This window comes from Nicotiana tabacum, chromosome 22 (assembly GCF_000715075.1).
Source record: "Nicotiana tabacum cultivar K326 chromosome 22, ASM71507v2, whole genome shotgun sequence".
Lineage (NCBI taxonomy): Eukaryota > Viridiplantae > Streptophyta > Magnoliopsida > Solanales > Solanaceae > Nicotiana > Nicotiana tabacum.
The window spans coordinates 153,770,957-153,792,462 of NC_134101.1; the positions used below are offsets into that span (position 1 = coordinate 153,770,957).

A 21,506-nucleotide genomic window follows, 5' to 3' on the forward strand; every position below is an offset into this window, starting at 1 on the left:
TAAATAACCTGAAAATCAAAACCGACGATTCACACAAGTCATAATAACATCATACGAAGCTACTTATGCCCTCAAACTACCGAGCGAAGTGCAAATGCTCGAAACGACCGCTCAGGTCGTTACAAAAACTGATTAAGTGCATATTTGAAGAATTATTATATTAAATTAACCGCAAATAAAAGAGAATAACAAACTTAAGGCACTAACTTTGTCAGATTCTCAAAAAAAAAAGGGGGAAGAAGAATAAACTTCCAAAAAAAAAAAAAAAGAAGAGAAAGAAAAGGAAAGGAACGAACTCTTATCCTAGTTATCCAAAAGTTCACGCTGAAGTTTCACTTACAGAGACTCCGAAAGACAATCAACAATCAGCGAAAAAGAAGAAAGAGTGTTTCTCTTTGCGTTCCAGAATGACGACAGCATTCTCGCATGCAACTCCAATCCGTTCGCTGTACCAAAAGCCCAATCCTCCCAAACCCCTCATTTGCTTTCAAGGTATCCATCTTTTTCCTCTTGTCTTTCTCTATGACACGCCGGTTGTAGCATTTCAACAAACACCTTGCAGATGATTTTCGCACTTCTGGTAATGGGGTTTCTTTGACGGCGTCTGTGAATTATGTGAGCATACGTGTCGGAGCAAGGAGATTGCAGCCTGTTAAGCTATCTTGGGTAAAGAGGCAAGTCCAATTCTATCTCTGCCGTTACGCCTGTTTTTCTTTCTTTCTATATTTTGTATGTCAGTTGAAAATGTGAAGTACCTACTATACACCCTTAATTTATTATTGAATATTGGAATGCAACGGGTCCATATTTGGTGGAATGTATATTGAGGAGTTATATAGACGACACCAACTAGTTTGGATTTGAAGTGTATTAGTAACAATTTTTGTTGTCGTTGTTCTTGCTGGTGCTTGCATTTGTTTACCGTGTTGACCTGGTACAAATCCAGGATTTGAACTTTATTGGTTCATGTTCAAACTTCTACTGCAGCCATTTGATTTACTGAATTAGAAATCTATTATTTGTACCTATTTAGTGGATCTTTTAACACATTTGTATGGTCTGAGTCAAAGTTACCGGGTTTGGATGAAACCATAACTAGTACACTAAGTCCGCCCTGTTGTTGAGTCTCCATGTACATAACTTGGGCTTGATTTTTCAGAAGAGGAACTGTGAGGTGTGCAACCATTGAACAAATAGAAGCGGAAAAAGCTGCGATTGAGAAAGATGTGGTGGGTATAGTGATTTTTGTTTTCATTATGAAAAGCTATGGCAACTCATTTATTTTCCCTTTTCATATAACCCTTTTATTTTACTTCAGAAAGAAAGGATGGAAAAGACAATTGAAAATGTTAGGTCAAATTTCAATTCTATAAGGACGGGACGAGCTAGCCCAGCTATGCTAGATAAAATTGAGGTAAGACGTTTTGTAGTTTTTTCTTTTCAGATGACATTATGCTTCAATACTTATGATTAACATGACAAATTATTGAGAACCATCATATTTGATTCCGTAGAACATAATGGAGACCCCACCCGTGGGATTATACTGGGTATGTTGTTGTTGTTGTTTTCGAACATAATGGAGGGCTTACAAAACCATTGAAATCCTATCAACATATTTATAACTTATAAATGAATTGAAAGTCATGTTATTGTAGGTGCCACATTGACATTGACATTATACAGCTAAGCGCATTCTGCAAATTTGTTAACTGACATGTTTTCCTGTAAATTTTTCTTCGGGTCTGCCTAGAGTAACAGTTCCTTTTGTTTTTTCTTGTCAATTGCACCATGTCCCTTCCCCTCTGGTGTATTATGACTTTCGAGTGATATATACATGTTCTTGCTTAGAGGCTGCTGCGTCTTTCTCATTACTTCACTGCAAGCCCCAAATATTTCCTTAGTATTTCTCATGTATTCATACTTCATAATAGTTATCTGGTTGTAGAAATGTGTTGTCTGAGATATGATAGGCAGTGACTTCTATGCTTCTTGGGTAATTTAATTCCAGTGGCAAAATATATCGCTTTGTTTCTTATATGCAAGATGTCTAAGTACAACTTTTCTTTTTTTTCATTTTAATTGCTGATACAAGGTGGATTATTATGGCACTCCAGTCAGCTTGAAAAGCATAGCACAAATAAGCACTCCTGATTCAAGTTCTATCTTGGTGCAGCCCTATGACAAATCCAGGTTGAACTTCTGAAACAATTTGAAAAAAAAAAAGAAAAAAGAAAATTACCTCGGCTAATACTTTGGATGTGTGACCATTATCTCTTGCTTTCTTGATATTAATACTACTTGTAGATTCTTAGATGCATTTTGAAGTAGGGTGAGCAAAAGAGTGAGTTCTGGAATTTGGATGTAGCAAAAAATAGGATGTCAACTTCATCAGACTCATTGCCTTTGTATACTGTTTTTCTTGTATAATTTACACGATAACAAGTCATAGAAGTTGTTTCCATTTTTAAGCCTTAGGCTAATGAAAGTGTCCTCGTGAGAGATTTCTTAGAACCATTATGATCAACCAATGCATGTATTTGCTCTGCACTCAGCTTTACTTTTTGACTTAATTTTCAGTTTAAAAGCTATAGAGAAGGCTATTGTCGGCTCTGATCTTGGTATGACGCCAAATAATGATGGAGAAGTAATAAGAATGTCTGTACCCCAGTTGACATCCGACAGGAGGAAGGTATTAAGTTTTCCCGTGCTCAGTCAGATTTGTTTCTTCTAGATGCCAACTTTGAGCTTGAATTTAACTGTAGCCATTTATGATGTAACCCCCTATGCTATGGGTTGGATGGATATTATCTCCAATTTATTAACCCTGCTGTCGGTTAAGTCATGCTTTCTCGTCTTGTATCTTGGGAAATATTTGTCTATTGTTTCTGATAATACCCAATTTCATGTTCTCATTAGTTTGCCACTAATTACAGACAAAGTACCTGCGTTTCATTGCATATCTCTTCATCTGCTTTGTGTTAATATCTTGTATCATTGTCATTAATTTTCTGAAAGTCTTTTGTTTCCTTTTTTTTTTTTGTGGTGTATGTGACATCATCTAGTAATATTGACTTGTTTATTTTCAGAGGAGCAGATGACTGGTGATTTTACATTCTTATAGGTCATATGGAAACAAGAACATTAGGGGCACTAGCTACACTATGCAGTTTATCTGAAATGACTGGATATCTAGGTTTAATAACTGGTTGGGAGTGAACTTGTTTAAATTAGAGGACTGGCAAAATTGCATTGCACCATATCCCAACTAGAGGTGACTTTTTGCTATTCAAGCTATGTGATTGGCGTACACTCGGGGCGCACAACGTCTTGCTGCCATATTGACAGGCAGCCATTCTGTTATTTGATTGATAACATTTGTCCTTTTTGCTTATGAAAAATAAAAAAAATTTGGCTTACAATAGCATGTTTTTATGAAAAAATGTTGTTACAGCTTTTGATCTAATTCCAGCTTATGTCTACTTCACCCTGTGGGTTTTCCCGAAGTTTATGATTTGGTAAATTTGTGAATAATTCAGTACATTCAATTTCTATTTGAGTTTGCATTTTTACTTCTCTTATTTTTATTCATTTTATGCAGGAGCTATCCAAAATTGTTTCTAAACAGGCAGAAGAAGGAAAGGTAAGTCTTATCTATTTTAAAAGCATGCTGTAACTCCTTTCTATTTCTTTTCTGCTTTTAAAAAAAATTATCCTCTATTCATAATGTAGTGGGATCTACTGTCAGAAATAACTCCAATTTATCCTTTGGCGCACCTGATGTTTTGGATTTACAATTGATCACGACTGTGGTAGTTATACCTTTTCTCTGGTGTTTGTAGATGTACCCTATCCATGGTCCTTATGGTAGCAAGCAGTAAACTTGGTGTTAAACTGCTCAATAGACTGAATTATGATTGCAGTCAGTGTATGACATACACAAAGTACTTTTTCATATTTCCTATCCCAATTTGTGATACACAATTACGATGGAAATTCAAATAACTGCTCTCTGTACAGGGTTTTCCTAAACAAAAGTAGCCTTTCAATTTAAAGAATGTGTTGAATATAGTGCTGTTATTCCAATCTTAAATGTCCTATATCAATTTAACGCTTAGATAGCTTGACCCACTATGAATCTTTCATTTGTTTAGGGATGGAGTAGTTAGTGTGTTTATATTGCCTATTAATCAAGTCTACTGGATACTACTAGCTCTTTCTAATGAAACACTTGCAGGTAGCTTTAAGGAATATTAGAAGGGATGCCTTAAAAGCATATGAAAAGCTTGAGAAGGTTTGAGTTCTTGGCAACTTTTGGTCCTTATCTTTCGGATGTTAGATATTGAGGAATCTTACCTTTTTCAGGAGAAAAAGCTTTCTGAAGACAATGTGAAGGACTTGTCTGGTGATTTACAGGTACCTAATAAAGTTTGGTGTTCATGGCACAGAAATTCAGAAACAAAAAGTGTATCCATAATTGTTTGAACAATTGTCTCATAAATCGTAATTTTAAACTGTAAACTACTGCTTGGTTGTTTCGACGCCTTGGATTCTACTGGATGAGAGAAACTAAAACTGTTTTCTGGTTTTGTCGTAATACCTACTTCTGCTCTAATTTCTCAAACCTACTGAAGGAAATAGCTCAAATGACTAATAATTATTACTATAGAACAACCTGAAGTCTGCTTGTTATGACATTCTTCCTGTTTTGATGCAGAAAGTCACAGATGAATATATGAAGAAGATTGATACCGTCTTCAAGCAGAAGGAGAAGGTATGTTAATCAAGAATACTCCCGTGGTCTTTTGAGATTAAATATGCACAAAAATATGGGTAGGCTCCAAATTCCCCGAGTTCTTTATCTAATATAAGTAATAAACTAGCAGAAAAACTGAGTACCAACAGTTAAGTTCTGATAGGGGACCTAAAGAAATATTTTCTTCCCCATCCTTTTACCATACCATGCTTCTATGCAGCCTTTCTGCTTCACTAGGCCCTTTCATATACTGTATGTTTCTCTATGCACATTGACTATGCTCTGAATAACGGGAATTGAGTCAAGTTTCACCTTGTGGCTGTTTACAGGAAATCCTTTAATGCAGATGGAACCATTAACTTCATGCATGCACACACTGAAGAAATAATTTTACTATTCATATTTTTCAAATTTTCTAGATTTGTGTTGTCTAGCAATCTTCCTTTTGCTCACCAATAAATAGGGAAAAGTTGGTCATCTTCTGAGAAAGGGTTCCTATGGAGTGGCAATATTTTATTCTAATTGTTTCAATTTATATTCCATAGCTGCAGCTGAAGCTGCTTTCCCCTCCCATTTACCTTAACCCACCTCAATCTTACCCATAGGTAGTTTGATCGTAGTTCCTTATCTCTCCATTGTTTTCCACTTCCTCGTGAGGTTTGGCTGCTCACTAGTTTACCATGCTTTACCTTTTAACTCGCTTATGCGTCCATTCTATTTATCCAATGAGGGTTAGTGGAATTTTTATCGAACACATCTACTTTCGACTCTCAGGAACTGCTGACAGTTTGACTACAGTTCCGTGCAATGTGTACATGGAGTTAGTGAAATGATGAAGTTTTTCTTGGAAGGTTCATCTGGTGCATAGGCTTGTTACATGTCTTTATTTTTCTCTTAAAATGATGTCAAGAGCAGTCGGGAACTGGAATGGTCCCAGTTAATTTTGTTTGAATCTGTTGTTACTGGAAAGTATTGCTTAAAGAAGTGAATATGCTTGTAACAACCTAATTTGAGCACCCATCTTCAAGTTGAGGCTGCTGGGTTTTGTAACTATAGCATCCAGAGGGGAACGTACTTGTTGATGGTCAAAGATCTACTGTCGTTGCTCTTCTTTCTCTTTATTTTGTGGGGCTCTATAATCTATTTGTTTGACCTAAGTTGTGGACATCTTGTTCCTATATGTTTATATATATACTCTATTGAGAATCATTGCATTACCTGACGCCAATAGTTTTTGCAAGTTTTCTGTGTCCGGGTAGTGCATTTGATTTGTGAGCCTGTCTGTGCATATACACAAGTGTATGTTTACCAGCTAATTTACTTGTCTAGCAGCCGTAGTCTTCTTAACCCCTTATATTGTTTGATATAATGGACAACGAGGTAGCATACATCAAACCGTTTCACTTGGCAACTCCCATTCCTTGCCTTTTAATATTATCTTCAAATTACTTTCAATCAAAGAACTCATAGAAAGCAACAACAGCACTCGTTTGGTTGTCAGCATTCAAAAGTGGTTATATTATTAATTTGTCAAGATTTTTTGCATTTTGATGTCACTCCGGTTGTGTTGTCTTTGAATAATTGCTTATGCGAATCTAAGCCTCCCCCTTTAAGTTCAGTTGTCTGTCTGCTTGCATGTCACTCATTCAATTATTTCATTTTATTTTTCAATATAAGTGATTGCCAAAATATAATATTATCTCGTACCTGTGGTTTTATCCGATTCCAGATGTTGGTGGTTTTCTTTCACTAAGAACTTGAGGTAAGGATAAAACGACGTGAAAATAGCACGGGCTAGCCAATTTTCGGACGGGTAATCGAAAAATATCTAGCGTTTGTAAAGTCATTAAAAAATAGCCGTTATTTTGGAAAGTTCCAGCATAATATACTGAAAATTGGCGCACATGTGTATGAACTTCCGTCATATTATGCTTGAACTCTAGCACACGGAAAGTTCCAGCATAATATACTGGAGATTGGAGCACCCGTGTATGAACTTCCAGCATATTATGCTTGAACTTCAGTATATTGTGCTGGAACTCCAGTATATTATGCTGGAAGTTCACATGTAAAAAATTCGAACTTCAATATATTATGCTGGAATATTTTTTAGATTTTGAATGTGTTTTCGTTCAGATTTATCTTTACATGAAAATGGTTAGTTTCGATTACTTTTGAAACTGTGGCTATTTTTCAACTATCACTTATAAATCTGGCTATTTTTGAATTTCACCCTAAAACAACAGGTAAGTGATAATATTCAATAAGGGCTCGTTATATAATAGTCGTACATAAAGATTTAAAAAAATTATAGAATTTAAAATATAAAAAAGGAATTAATTTTTTTTAGTGTAAATATAGAAAGTGATCTTCTAATTTTGGAAACAAAAAGTTTTATATTCAAGATACAAACTACTATAGATTCTAAAGTTTTAAAGTTAAAATTACTAGGAGAACAGATTATGGTAGGTCGATAGTATAAGAATATCACGTGAAGCATGGCGCATTGAAAATTTAGGCTTAATCCGGGTCGTTTGCAACAGAGAATCTATACTATATCTATATCTATATCTATATCTATCTATATCTATAGTTTATATTAAAAGGAGAGTAGTATGCATTGTGGTTAAGCCAAGTGGCAAGCTAAAATGAAGTCACTTGGCAATTTTAGGACAACATTAATAATTAGAAATTATATATAAAAACATAACTAATGGAGGTAATTTAATGAATCTTATATATAATCTAAATAGATCTAGACAAATCTAATCTATATATATATATATATATATATATATATATATATATATATATATATATATATATATATATATATATATATATATATTATATGTATATTTGTATCAATATCTATATTTATATCTATATATTGATCCACTCATAAATTTTCTTCTATGTTAGCTAGAAATATAGAGGTAAAAAATTAATTAAAAACTATAATAGAAAAAAATATATAAAGACGTAAATTGGGATAACCTATGACTATTTATATTTTGGAGTAAGTTAAAATATAAAATAAAACTAAAAATTATTTAAGATATTAAAGATTTATTGAGTTTAAAAAGTAAAAAATTCAAGCAGCAAAATAAGAACTTACATAAAGTATACAAATTAATTATAAGGTAAGAGAAAAATTAAATAATCAGCAAAAGATATTTTAATAACAAGAAAAATAAATTCATATTAATATTGATAAATCGTGCAAACGAATATTTTATACGTAAATATTACTACAACATTTAGATATAATGTGTTCAAACAATTAAGAAAATAACTTATTCAAGACAGATATGGGCTAAACTACTGTAGTGGATAGGTGAACCTAGACAAATATCTACATGGGATGAAGAACTTAGCTGGGTGACCAAAAGAACAAAGGGAGGCAGAGCGAGGCAAGAAGTGGTGAGATGGTTGTTTGCTGCTACTGTATACCACGTTTGGCAAGAACGGAACAATCGAAGATTTCAACAGGAAAATAAAGAAAGTGACTACAGGATAAGAGAAATTATCCTCCAACTACATATTAGAGGGCAGAGGTATCACAAATGGCAGAAACTATTAGAGAGTCTAAACAGTTTTCCTATATAGATTCAACAGATTAGTAGATGATATGTATAGGTGAGATATTGACTGTAGAGAACTAATCCTAGAGTCCAAAAGGATTAGCAGTTGTAAATATACACAATTGGTTGAATAAAAAATTTTATTTTGACAAAAAAAAATTAAGAAAATATTTTTCTATGATTAATATTTGAATTGAGTTTAGTTAGTTTAAGTTTGAAAGCATATCATAAGTTTTTGAAAATATGGTCCAACTAAGAAAATATAATGATAAAAATTATTTGAATTTGAGATGAGAAAGTATTTTAATTTTTATCTATATAATATTAGAATGAGTGTGGTAAAAATAGATATTAAATTCAAACAGGCTAATAAAAATTCACATAACAATGTAATTATATTAGGTATTGAATAATATAAAATCAATAATAAAGAATAAATAGAAAAAAAACTAAGATTTTTTATCCTAGGAAAAAGTGTAAAACTTATTTAAATTTTCGAGAAATTTTTTTAAAACAAAATAAATATTCATTTTATAATTAAATATTATATATTTATCTTCTATTATTAAATAAAAGTAGTTGAGAATGATATTAAATAAAGTTACAAGTTAATGAAAACCACATAAAATGTAATAAGACTATATATCAGATTAAAAAAATAGAAAATTTATGCAAAATTATTAAAAATTTACTATTAGAAATAAAAAAAAGACTATTTGAATTTAAGATTACAAAGTTCTTAAAATTATGATACGAATGCTCAAATTATGAATAATACTACGAAATTGGAGTCTTATTTATGAAAAATAAAATAATAATAAAAAATAAAATTTTAAATTACAAATAAATTTTTAATATAGGTAATTTTACAAAAATAAATTTGTATCTTAAAACAAAAAAAGAAGAATAATTTATGTAAAGAAGTAAAATGACAGTGAAAATATTACTACGATATTTAGATATAATATGTTTAAACAAATAAGATTTTTTTCTAGGATTAATATATGAATCGAGTGCAGTTAGTTTGAGTTTGAATGCATAGCATAATTTTTTGAAAATGCGGTCCAGTTTAGAAAATAAAATGATAAGAATTATTTAAATTTGAGATGACATTTTTTTTGTTTTTGAAAATATTACGTAAAGAATTTAAAATGACAGTAAAAATATTATTACAATATTTTGAAATAATCTATTCAAAAAATTAAGAAAATTCTTTTCTATGATTGAATAAATTTTTAAAAATACAAAATAAATTTCTAATATTGGTAATCTTACTAATGAAAATTAAAAATTAAATTGTATTTTATAGCTAAAAAGGAAAAAAAATTTATGCATCTAATACAAAATAATTATAAGATAACTCAATACATTTAAAATATGATAATCAAATAACTTATGTATTAATATTTTAGACTAATTAAAAGTTACAATTTAAAACAAAATATCACATTATATTGGTTATAAGTAAAACATTAATATAAAACTAATTAACATTTATAGTAAGAAGAGAATGTATATTAAAAAAAAATAGAGGTAGTGTGAGGATACTTATACTTTAAATTAATTAAAAAATATAAAATAAAATAATTAAATTATATTTAAAAATATTACTAATAAATTCAAATGATTAAATATTATGAATAAGAGGATAAAAGCATAGAAATATACCAAATTTCAAGAATAAAACATTTATTTTTATTAAATACTATTAAAAGGATAATAAGCAAGACATTAATTTAATTATAAGCTAATAAAAAATTATATGATAGTATAATAATATTAAATATTAAATAATACAATAACTATAAGAAAAGAACAAATTTTGTTTTACATAAAAATGATGTGATGAATAAAAAATATTTGACTTCCAGATAAAAATAAAGTGGCAGTAAGAATTTTGTTAAAATAATATGATCTAATGTGCTCGAACAAGACAAATCACAATATGATATGTTTAGTATTCTTTAATATCGACAGCGGAACGAAATGCAAGTACTAAAATCAAGGGGTTAGGTTGCTACAAATATTTATTAAATAGATTGGTTGTCTACTACGAGATTTGATCAATGATTTTATATGATTTGTCCGTGCATCGCGCGAGTACTAATATTAGTATATATATTAATGGAATAAAGTTAACAATATATTTGCATTATAGTTAAGTCAAGTGGCAAGCTATTAAAAAGCCACTTGACAATATTAAGGAGAGTTTGTAAGGATATTGTCAAATAAGAAAATATATCTTCTATATTAGATAGAGAGAGATAAAGAGAAGGGGGGGGGGGGAGATAAAATTGTTTGAATTGAGATAACTTTTTTTTGAAATAAAAAAGAATATCAATTTTAAATTTTGCATCTAAATTCTTGGATCTAGGATAAGATAAGCGTAAACAAAAATTGAAAAATAATAAAATTAAAACTCCATATTTTATGCTGAAAATAAAGGAGAACGAAAATTTAAGCTTGAAATAGCTACATATGCGCTAAGCTATATGTTTTAGATTAATGTATCCTTTTCTTATGTGTAATAAGAAAATAATAATCAATATATCTTCTATATATTTACTTTGTTAAATCAAATCATATTCAAAACTTATCCAAGCTTTTGAATTGAAAAATAAAATGAATCAGATTTTATCCAAGTTTTTGAATTGTAAAATAAAACTCCAAAGACAAATTAAATACCTTGAGATTTTGGTAAAGTATAAAGTATAGGCATATGCACTTTTATTTATTTTGTATATTATTGGATTAAACACTAGATGGAATAATTATATAAAATTTATAATAGAAGAAACTAATACAGGGGAACTAGATAGAGTGTGAGAGAATTTATACTTTGAATTAATTTAAAAATAAAATAAAAATAATAGGTAAACATATTCAAAAGTATTATTGATAAGTTTGAATCTGAGCAATAGAATAGAAGAATAAAAGTATATGAAAAATTATTACAAGAAAAAGAATATAAAGAAAAATTTTCTATAGCGTGAAAAAAAAGAATAATATATATATATATATATATATATATATATATATATATATATATATATATATATATATATATATAGTAACGAATTGTATTTTAGAAATAGAATAGAATTTCTTATTGAATAATACAAAAATATAAAGATATTATTAGGATATATATATACATAAGATTTAACATAAGATAAATTTTATTAAAACAATATGATATATCATATATAATCTCATAAGACTAATACTCTTTCAAAATATACGCGTATCTCGCGGGTTCTAACATTAGTATAAGAGGATATCACTTCAATCCATGCTACTTCTACTTCAGACTAATAATCTGTATTAGCTCCAACGTACAAGCAAATTGGCTCATAATTGAAAGTACGGGAATGAATTGTCGACTTTTTTTTTTATTCTAAGTAGTTGACTAATTGATCAAGCAGTCGACTGAAAGTAGAGGCAAGATAAAATTAAAGACAGGATGTAAAATGTAGAAATTAAATAACACGCATAATTTTTATACTGGTTGGGATTAAATGTGAATTCTACTCCAGTTCCCTTAGTTGTAAGAGTGTTCTCTCTTCAAAGCTCCTTGAATAACTTCGTACAAATATGTTGATGTTATCCCGAATACCAACTCTCTTTTGGTTCTAAGTACACTTGTAGTAATTGTGATACAATGCCTCCCCAATGTTTCTCTCTCTTTCTTCTCTCTACTGGTTACACAGTAAGCTATACTTAAATTACAATGCTTGTTTAGAGTAGAACAAAAAGCAAGAAGTTAGTTTTGTTAAATATGAGTTTCAATAATGAAAAATAATATATCACATTTTGTGCAGGATCACAAGGAATAAAACAAAGGAATCAAGAAGCCATATCATTCTAGTATGGATTACAGAAACAATCTATCAACGAGACCTCTAGAAGCAAATCAAATGAAAAGTATCAATGATTAGAGATGAAAAAAGAAGAAGCAACGGAAATCTAGAAGAAGAATCAATCAATGATGATTGATGGAAGCTATTATAGGAAGGTCCCAAATCAAAGGAAAACAAGATTGTGAAGCTCTACACCGAAGATTGTTGAAGCTTGAAATCAAGGGATCCATCGTTGATCACTCAAGTAACAGAAAAGATCTGCCTAGCAGATGAACAGCCTGTCAAGACCACAAGTCAAGAAAGATCAACGAAAAATTGACCTTATTTGGAAAGAATCAATTTATGATTCCTTTCAAGGATTAACTCCCTTACGTTTGAAATCTCTCAAGATTCACGTCAATCAGGAGTCAAAAAGACCTCACGAAGTATATATACATCTGTTCCAGTCTTGAAGCAGACATACTTTGAACGAACCATTATCACTTTTTTTGTTCTACTCCAAACAAGCATTGTATTTCTTTTTAGATCTGTGGTATAATTAGTGAGAGAAGAAAAGAGATAAGCACTGGTGAGACATTGAATCAAGAAGGAAAAAGTGACATAAAAACTGAGCTATTGGTGTAAGGCTACATCAACCATCTTGTACTCGAGATACTTCAAATACTGAAAGAGATCACCCTTGCAACCCAAGGGGACTGGATGTAGGATTCACATTGAATCCGAACCAGTATAAAAATTCTGGCATTTTTATTTCCTACTCATCATTTCTGCATTATTATTATTATTCTATTTTTATTCATTTCTACTTGACCATGGCTTTACAAGAGGTAAAGTAGACACTACATTATTTATCAAATGATCATCAGGAAGTAATCATATTATTCAAGTCTACATTGATGATATTATATTTGAAAGTACTAACCCTCTTTCATGCAAGGAATTCACTAGTCTTATGCAAAGTGAGTTTGAAATGAGCATGATGGGAGAGCTTACGTTTTCCTTGGACTTCAAATTCAACAATCTGAAGAAGGAACTTTGTGTGCCAGACGAAATATACAAAGGAATTAATTCAAAAGTTTGGCATGAGCAGTGCTAAAGCAATTGGTACACCAATGAGCCCGTGAACAAGTCTCGACAAGGACGAAAAAGGAAATCCAATTGATGAAACTAAATATCGTGGAATGATTGGCTCTTTGCTTTGCTTGACTGACCAGTTGACCAGATATTATGTTTAGTGTATGTAAATGTGCCAGGTTTTAGTCAACTCCCGAGGAATCGCATCTGATTGCAGTAAATAAAATAATCTGTTATCTCATCGGAACTATTTCTTATGGACTATGGTACCCACGTTCTAACAATTTTAAGCTTGAAGGTTTTTTAGATGCTGATCGTACATGTGATAAAGAAGATAGAAAAAGCACCAACTGAACATGTCAATACTGGGAAAGGCATTAATATCATGGAATAGTAAGAAACAAGGCTCAGTTGCATTATCCACAACTGAGGCAGAATATATTGCCATTGGGCAATGCTGTACATAGTTACTATGGATGTCTTATTAACTGGGTGACTATGAACTATTTTTTAAACCTAATCAAATATTTTGTGATAACTCTAGTGCTATATGTCTCTCAAAGAATCCTGTGCATCATTCTAGGGCTAAGCATATAGATATTAAACATCATTTCATTAGAGATCATGTCCTTAAGGGAGATATAGAATTATCATTTGTTGGCACTACTGATTAATTAGTAGATATTTTTACTAACCCTTTACTTGAAGATAGATTTTGCTCCCTAAGAGAATTACTTGACATTATTTCACTTGATTATAAAAATTAGGACCTATGTGTTAATTTTAATTCTTGCATGTCTAATGTTTTCAGTTTTATTTTCTCTATAAGTATGCATTAATTAAGCACCTCTTATTTCCCTCTCTTTTCCCATCAGTTGCAGATTTCAAGTAAGGAAAATCAATCATCATGACCCTTCACTGACACCCTTTCCTTTCCTGCACTCAACTATCAAAATCCATTCTTTTTAATCCTTTGAACCATTCTCCCTTGTCTTCATTGTTTTTATCGCTTAGAAACCCCTCTTCAAAATTCTCCAATGGCTAAACACTCCAAGAATTCTTCTACCTCCACTAGAAAAAGTACTCGTTCTTAGTGAAAACCCTCTTCTCAGTCTCCAGAACAAGTAGACCTAGGGTTTGACCACTCAGAAGGGTTTGCCTCTTTCCAGGCAAAACCATCTGACCACTCTCACCGAATAGGAGAAAAAGCTCTTGGCAAAAGGCCCATGGAAGACCCCCTTGAATCTTTTACCCCCAAGAAATACAAATTAGACCTCTCGAGCTCTCTAGAGTCCGACCTCAATTTCTGGGATACCCCAAATAGTGATTTCTTTATTTCTCTCAAAGACAAGCCCATTGCTCACGACAGAGTAATCGATCTTGATGGCATGGAGGCCCTTAATTGTAAAGTAAATGATTTGTTTGTTTTCAAGGATTGTCTAAATTCCTCTCTACGCCCCTCCCAAAGTTTATGAACCTTTAGTGAGAATGTTCTATGCCAATCTTCATTCTAGCAAGCCTGATAAGTTTGAATCCCTAGTTCTATGAAAACGCATTGTTCTTGACTGTGCCATGTTTGACTCAATTTTTCAGTGTAAGTTCTCCGGCTTTCCCATGCTTTTCAAAAATACTTGGCCTGATGATTTTGAATTTTTTTGATCAAGCAAAATGTTGTATTATTGAGTGTCCATCTGATTTTCTTCCTAACGAGTTAGGTCCAGTGATGTTAGTTTCGAAACCCGAGTTCTGACCCACATTATTGCAACTACTCTTCTTCCTTGCACTGACTTATTCTCAACCTTCTCTCAACGAGTCACTTTTCTTTTTTACTGCTTTGTGACCAAACTTAAGGTTAAACTGTCCTCATGGGTCATAAACTTCATGGTTGAAAATGCTGATGATCCCACTAGTCTATCCTATGGTATGACTATCACTCACATATTGGAAGCCCACAATATCTCTATCTCACAATAACCCTTTGTTTCAGTTTTAAAGTCCTACAACTCTAGAGCCTTTGCCAATATGGGGTATGTGTGTACTAAGGGTTCCTGGGTGAAGAAACAGGAAGGTGCAGTCAAGAATGTTCAGCCTGATTCTAAGATCAAAGCCTCTGTTTCCCATCATAGTGTAGGTGATCCTGATCTTGTAGAGAAATTGACTGCTATTGACAACAAGTTGACCATCATCAAGTACCTTCTTATTGCAACTCAATCAACGGTTGGGGACATCCATGCCATCTTCAAAGAGACTAGGTCCGACGTTTCAAAGATAAGGGTCAAAATCATTAAACTTGCAGAAAATGCAGTCAAAGCCTTCAAGGAAATACATGACAGGATTGATGGGATGACAGCTTCAGCTAATGCCAGCTTTGTGCGTCTAAAGGAGGCGATTTGCAACACTCTCATTTATTTCTTGCGTCATTAGTTGTGGTTATTTCAGACAATATTTTTTGCCATTTTGCTATTTTGGACTAGATAACCAGTTTTGCTAAATTCTGCATGTCTATAATTTGCAAATATTTGTCTATGATGTGCCTGTTTCTATTTAATTTCAACTTTATATATAAATGTATATCCCCTCTTTGCTGATGTCAAAAAGGGGGAGAAAAGATAGTCACACATTGCAGGACAAATAGTAGCACCTATTGAAGGGGAGTCGACTGAGGTATATGCAACACCCATTGAAGGGGAGTCGACTACAATTGAGCAAGCCAACAGGGAAGTAACCTATTGTTTATATATATTATTTGTGTCATCATAAAAAAGGGAAGATTGTTAAATGGGAGTTTTAATGAGGAAAAATAATATATCATATTTGGTGCAGGATCACAAGGGATAAAATAAAGGAATCAAGAAGCCCTATCATTCAAGTATGGATTAAGAAAACAATCTATCAACGGGAGATCTAGAAGCAAAGTAAAGCAAAGAAAAATATCAATGATTAGAGATGAAAAAGGAAGAAGCATCGGAGACTCGGAAGAAGAATCAATCAATGATGACTGACGGAAGCTATTATAGAAAGGTCCCAAATAAAAGAAAAACAAGATTGCGAAGCTCTGCACTGGAGATCGTTGAAGCCCAAAATCAAGGGATCCATCGTGATCACTCAAGTAAAAGAAAAGATCTGCCTAGTAGATGAACATATTGTCAAGACCACAAGTCAAGGAAGATCAACAGAAACTTGACCTTATTCTTGAAAATAATCAATTTATGATTCCTTTCAAGGATCAACTCCCTTGGGTTTGAAATCTCTCAAGATTTACGTCAATCAAGAGTCAAGAAGGCCTCACGAAGTATATATACATCTGTTCCAGGCTTGAACCAGACATACTTTGAATGAACCATTATCACTCTTTTTGTTCTACTCTAAACAAGCATTGTATTTCTTTTTAGATCTATTGTATAATTAGTGAGAGAAGAAAAAGAGATGAACACTGGTGAGGTATTGTATCAAGAAGATATAGATACTAAGTCGTTGGTGTAAAGCTATATCAACCATCTTGTACTCGAGATACTTTAAATACTAAAAGAGATCACCCTTGCAACCCAAGGGGACTAGACGTATGATTCACATTGAATCTGAACCAGTATAAAAATTCTGGTATCTTTATTTCCTGCATTTTTATTTCTGTATTATTATTATTATTATTATTATTATTATTATTATTATTATTATTATTATTATTATTATTATTATTATTCTATTATTATCTCTAAGTAGACTAATTGGTAAACTAGTCAACTACTTAGAATACTGAAAAAAAATTATCAATTCACACCCTCTTGTACTTTCAAGTTTGATCAAAGTATATCTTCTCTTCCTTGATGTTGTACAATATATACACTTTGAACTTTGCTTTGATTTGATTGCTGTAGATCTTTGAGAGATTTGCAGTTCCAAGAAAATTGATTATTGGAGTTGAATCAATTTTGATTCATTCCATGAATAAGTATGGAGCTTCCTGATTTTGGATCTTGATAGCCAATCTTGAGATTATATCTTTCTTTTGCGACGCGTATCTTCAATAGTCTTGGCAGGCAAAATTTTAGTAGCCTAGAGCTCCTCTAATCTTGATCCTTCTGTTCTTATTCTCGGTTATCTAGGTTCTTAGATCTTTGCATATATATTCTTTCCTAGAGCTCCTCTAATTTTGGGCCTTCCTTTCTAATATCCATTGTCAGATCTTTTCATATATTTTTCTTTATTTGCTTTTACGCTTCTAGAATGGTCCTACAAACAAAGATATATTATTTTTCATCATTGAAATATAGAGCTGACAATATCCCCCTTTTTGATGATGAAAAAATAACATATAAAAGCATTTAACTTCCCTTTTTAGTTGACTCTTTTCCTGTTGTAGTTGACTCCCCCTAAACTGAATACCATGTGTCCATCAATTCCACAGTCATAGTACATATGACTCCACAGTCGACTCCCCCCAATCGGGGGAGCCATACAATGTGTGTACTCGCATTACCTATTTTATTTATTTCTCCCCCTTTGGCATCAACAAACAACATTATACTGACACTAATAGATTGACAAAAATAATAGTCATGCAGAGATAAAAACATCAATAGAGATAGTCATGCAGGTGCAGTGATTGTCCTAACAAAATAGCCAAAAACTAGAAAACCAGTCCAAAACAAAACAAACAAAAAGATTGTCTAAAACATCCACCCATTCACAACTTAGCAATGCAAAAAATAAGTGAGAGTATTGCAGATAGATTCCTTCAGACGATCAAAGTTGGCTTCACAGTAACAGATATCCCATCTATCCTGTCATGCACTTCCTTAACTGCTTTGACTGTGTTTTCTACTAAATTGAGAATCTTGACCCTTATCTTTGGTACATCAGAGCCTGTCTCCTTTGAGATGTCATGAATATCTCCAATGATTGATTGGGTAGAGATAAGAAGATCCTTGATGATGGTCACTTTGTTGTCAATTATAGTTAATGTCTCCACAAGTTCAGGATCATACATAGTAGGATGGGAACCACACAATCTAACTTTGATTTAGTTTGAATAGCCTTAACCTTTTTTTCTTGCTTTTTCACCCAAGTACCTTTCACACAAACATACCCCATTCTGGCAAAGGTTCTGGAGTTGTAGGATCTGGTGATAGAGACAAAAGGGTGGTTGGAAATAGAGATATTATGAACTTCGAGGTGAAGAGTGATAACCATACCATAAGGAAGGTTTGTGGGATCATCAACACTTTCAATCATGAAGTTTATGACCCAGTAGGACAATTTGACTTTATGCTTGGTCACTATATAGTAAACAAGAAAGGCATCCCGCTAGGAAATGGTGTAGAACAAACCAATGCGAGGGAGAAGGGTTGTTGCCACAATGTGTGCTAGGACTCCGGTTTCTAAGATAGCATTATTGGGACCTAACTAATTTGGAAGAGAATCATAGGGAGACCTGGCTATCCAATATTTTGCTTGATCAAAGGAAATTTCAAAGTCTTCAAGCCAGGTATTTTTGAACAACATAGAGAAACCAGAGCACTTACACTGAGAAATTGAGTCAAACAGGGCACAATCTAGAATAATGCGCTTCTCTAGAACTAGAGATTCTAACATATCAGGATTTGGGGAACGAAGATTTGCATAAAACATCCTAACTAGGGCTTCATAGACTTTTTGGGTAGGCAGTTAAAGAAAGTTTGACCAACCTTGGAAATCAAAAAGTTACTTTACCTTGCAGTTGAGGGCTTCCATGTCGTACAAATCGATCACTCTGCATGGGCTATTAGCTTGTCTTTGAAAGCAATGAAGGTGTCTCTGTTTGGTGTTTCCCAGAAGTTGATGTCAGACTCCAAAGAACTCGAGAGGTCTACTTTGGATTTCTTTGGGAAGAAAGATTCAGGATTTCTTCCACGGGTCATTTCCCAAGAGCTTTCTCGTTCAGGCTACACGCATCGTCGAAGAGTTCTGCCTGAAAAGAGGCAAAGCCTTCAGAGTGATTTGAACCTAGATCACTGGTTCTGGTCTTGGGGTTGTGTAGAAGGTTTTTCCCTGGTACGAGTGCTATTTCGAGTAGAGGTAGAGGGATTTTTTGAGTTTTTTGCCATTGATGAGTTTAGGGAAAAAGTTACTGAGCGATAGTACCAATGAAAGAAGAATGTGAGTGGTTGAGAGGGTTAAAAAGAAAGGTTTTGACAGTTGAGTACAGAAAAGGAAAAGGCGTTAGTGAAATGACATGATGTTTGATTTTTCTTTCTGGAGAGTTGTGACAGACATGAAAAGGAGGGGAAATGGAGGCGCACAATTAATGACTTCTTACATACATAAGGAAATAAATAATAAAGTATGATAGAAAGAAATAATTAGTAACACATATGTCCTAATTTTTGGTACTAAGTAAAATAATGCCAAGTAATTCCCTTAAAAACAAAATCTACCTTCAAGCAAGGGTTTTGTGAAAATGTCTACTAATTGGTCACTAGTGCTGGCAAACATCAATTCTATATCTCATTTAAGAACATGATCTCTAACGAAATGATGCTTAATATCTATATGTTTAGCCCTAGAATGATGCAGGGTTCTTTGAGAGACATATAGCACTAGAGTTATCACAAAATATTTGATTAGGTTTAAAAAATAGTTCATAGTCACCCAATGGATGAGACATCAAGAGTACTTGAGCACAACATTGTCCAATAGCAATATATTCTACTTCGATTGTGGACAAGGCTACTAATCCTTGTTTTTTCCCGTTCCATGAAATTAATGCTTTTCCCAACATGTTCCCCTAATGCTTTTCCTGTCTTCTCTATCCCCTACAAAATTAGCATCTGAAAAACCTTCAAGTTTAAAATTATCAGATCACGGATACCATAGTCCATAAGAGGTAGTTCCGATAAGACATCGAATTATTTGCTTTACTATAGTCAAGTGTAATTCCTTAGAAGCTGACTAAAACTTGGTACATTTACATACACTAGATCTAATATTTGGTCGATATGACGACCCAGCCAGTCGTCTCATGAATTACCACTCCGTTTTCCCCATTTCTGCTTTTTATACTTCGTTATCCGTGTTTTGTGGTATCAGGTTGGTTGGATCGAGTTCGGAATGGTTTTGATAAGGTTTGAGACACTCCGTCTCTTTTAAAAAGGCTTAAGTTGGAAAAGTCAACCGGATATTGACTTATATATTAGAGGGCTCGGATGTGAGTTCCGATGGTTTATTAGCTTCGGAAGGTGATTTATGACTTAGGAGTGTGATCAAAATGGGTTTTGGACGTTCGGAGTAGAATTAGGCTTGAATTGACGAAGTTGATATTTTGGCGATTTCCAGTTGATAGACGAGATTTTGATATAGGGGTCAGAATGGAACTCCGAGAGTTGAAGTAGCTTCGTCGTGTCATTTGGGATGTGTGTGTAAAATTTCAGGTCATTCGGACGTGGTTTGGTTGGATTTTTGATCAAAAGCGTATTTCGGAAGAATTTTTAGAAACTTAGGCTTGAATCCGATGTGATTTGGTATATTTGATATTGTTTGAGGTGTTTTGATGATTGGAACGAGTTAGAATAAGGTATTGGGTTATGTTTGTGCTTTTGGTTGAGGTCCTGGGGGCCTCAGGATGATTTCGGGTGGTTAATGGAGAAGTTGGAAGGTTATTGCAGCTGCTGAAGTTTGCTACTTCTGGTGTTTTTGCACCTGCGGTTTGGGGACCGCAGGTGCGTTAAGTGTGCCACAGAAGCGGAAAGGCTGAGGGATGTCTGGAATCATAAATGCGGTATGGGGGCCGCACCTGCGGAGCCGCAGATGCGACGATTGGACCGCAGGTGCGGTTTAGGCTGGATTAATGAATTTCCGCAGAAATAGAGGTTTGACCGCAAATGCGGTACCGCAGAAGCGGTTGGTAGGTCGCAGATGCGACAATGTCTGGGCAGAATGTATATAAGCTTGCCTTCGCGATTTTTGGAAGGTTTTCACCATTTTGACCTCGGCTTGAGAGCTTTTGGACGATTTGGAAGGGAGGTTTCAATGGAACTTCGTTAAGGTAAGGATTTTGGACCTAAAACACATTTCTATGGTTGTATTTCATGGATCAAGACTGAAATTAAAGGAATTACAAGGCTAAAAATGGGGGATTAGGGCTTGAGTTTAAGATGCCTTAAAATGAGGATTTGAGGGGTCATTTGAACTTCGATTTTAGTATTCTTTATATGCATAGACTCGTGGGGAGATGAGGAATCTATTGATGTAAAAATT

At 33.1% G+C, this 21,506-nt stretch overlaps 1 protein-coding gene across 1 annotated transcript; it reads left to right on the forward strand.

The window, feature by feature from the left end:
* Nucleotides 1-271: 271 nt before the first annotated feature.
* LOC107825140 (ribosome-recycling factor, chloroplastic) lies at nt 272-5,846 on the forward strand. The gene is made up of 11 exons (XM_016651970.2): nt 272-492; nt 563-674; nt 1,160-1,229; nt 1,319-1,414; nt 2,096-2,193; nt 2,581-2,692; nt 3,602-3,643; nt 4,238-4,294; nt 4,366-4,416; nt 4,718-4,774; nt 5,531-5,846. The coding sequence occupies exons 1-11, from the start codon at nt 408-410 to the stop codon at nt 5,546-5,548; spliced, it is 798 nt and encodes a 265-aa protein (XP_016507456.1). The 5' UTR covers nt 272-407; the 3' UTR covers nt 5,549-5,846.
* Nucleotides 5,847-21,506: the final 15,660 nt, after the last annotated feature.

Bases quoted from the DNA above. Each gene is read 5' to 3' on its own strand.
- LOC107825140 (XM_016651970.2), top strand. From the start codon at position 408: ATGACGACAGCATTCTCGCATGCAACTCCAATCCGTTCGCTGTACCAA. The intron at 1,415-2,095 runs GTAAGACGTTTT...TGCTGATACAAG, and splicing joins CTATGCTAGATAAAATTGAG to GTGGATTATTATGGCACTCC. The intron at 4,417-4,717 runs GTACCTAATAAA...GTTTTGATGCAG, and splicing joins ACTTGTCTGGTGATTTACAG to AAAGTCACAGATGAATATAT.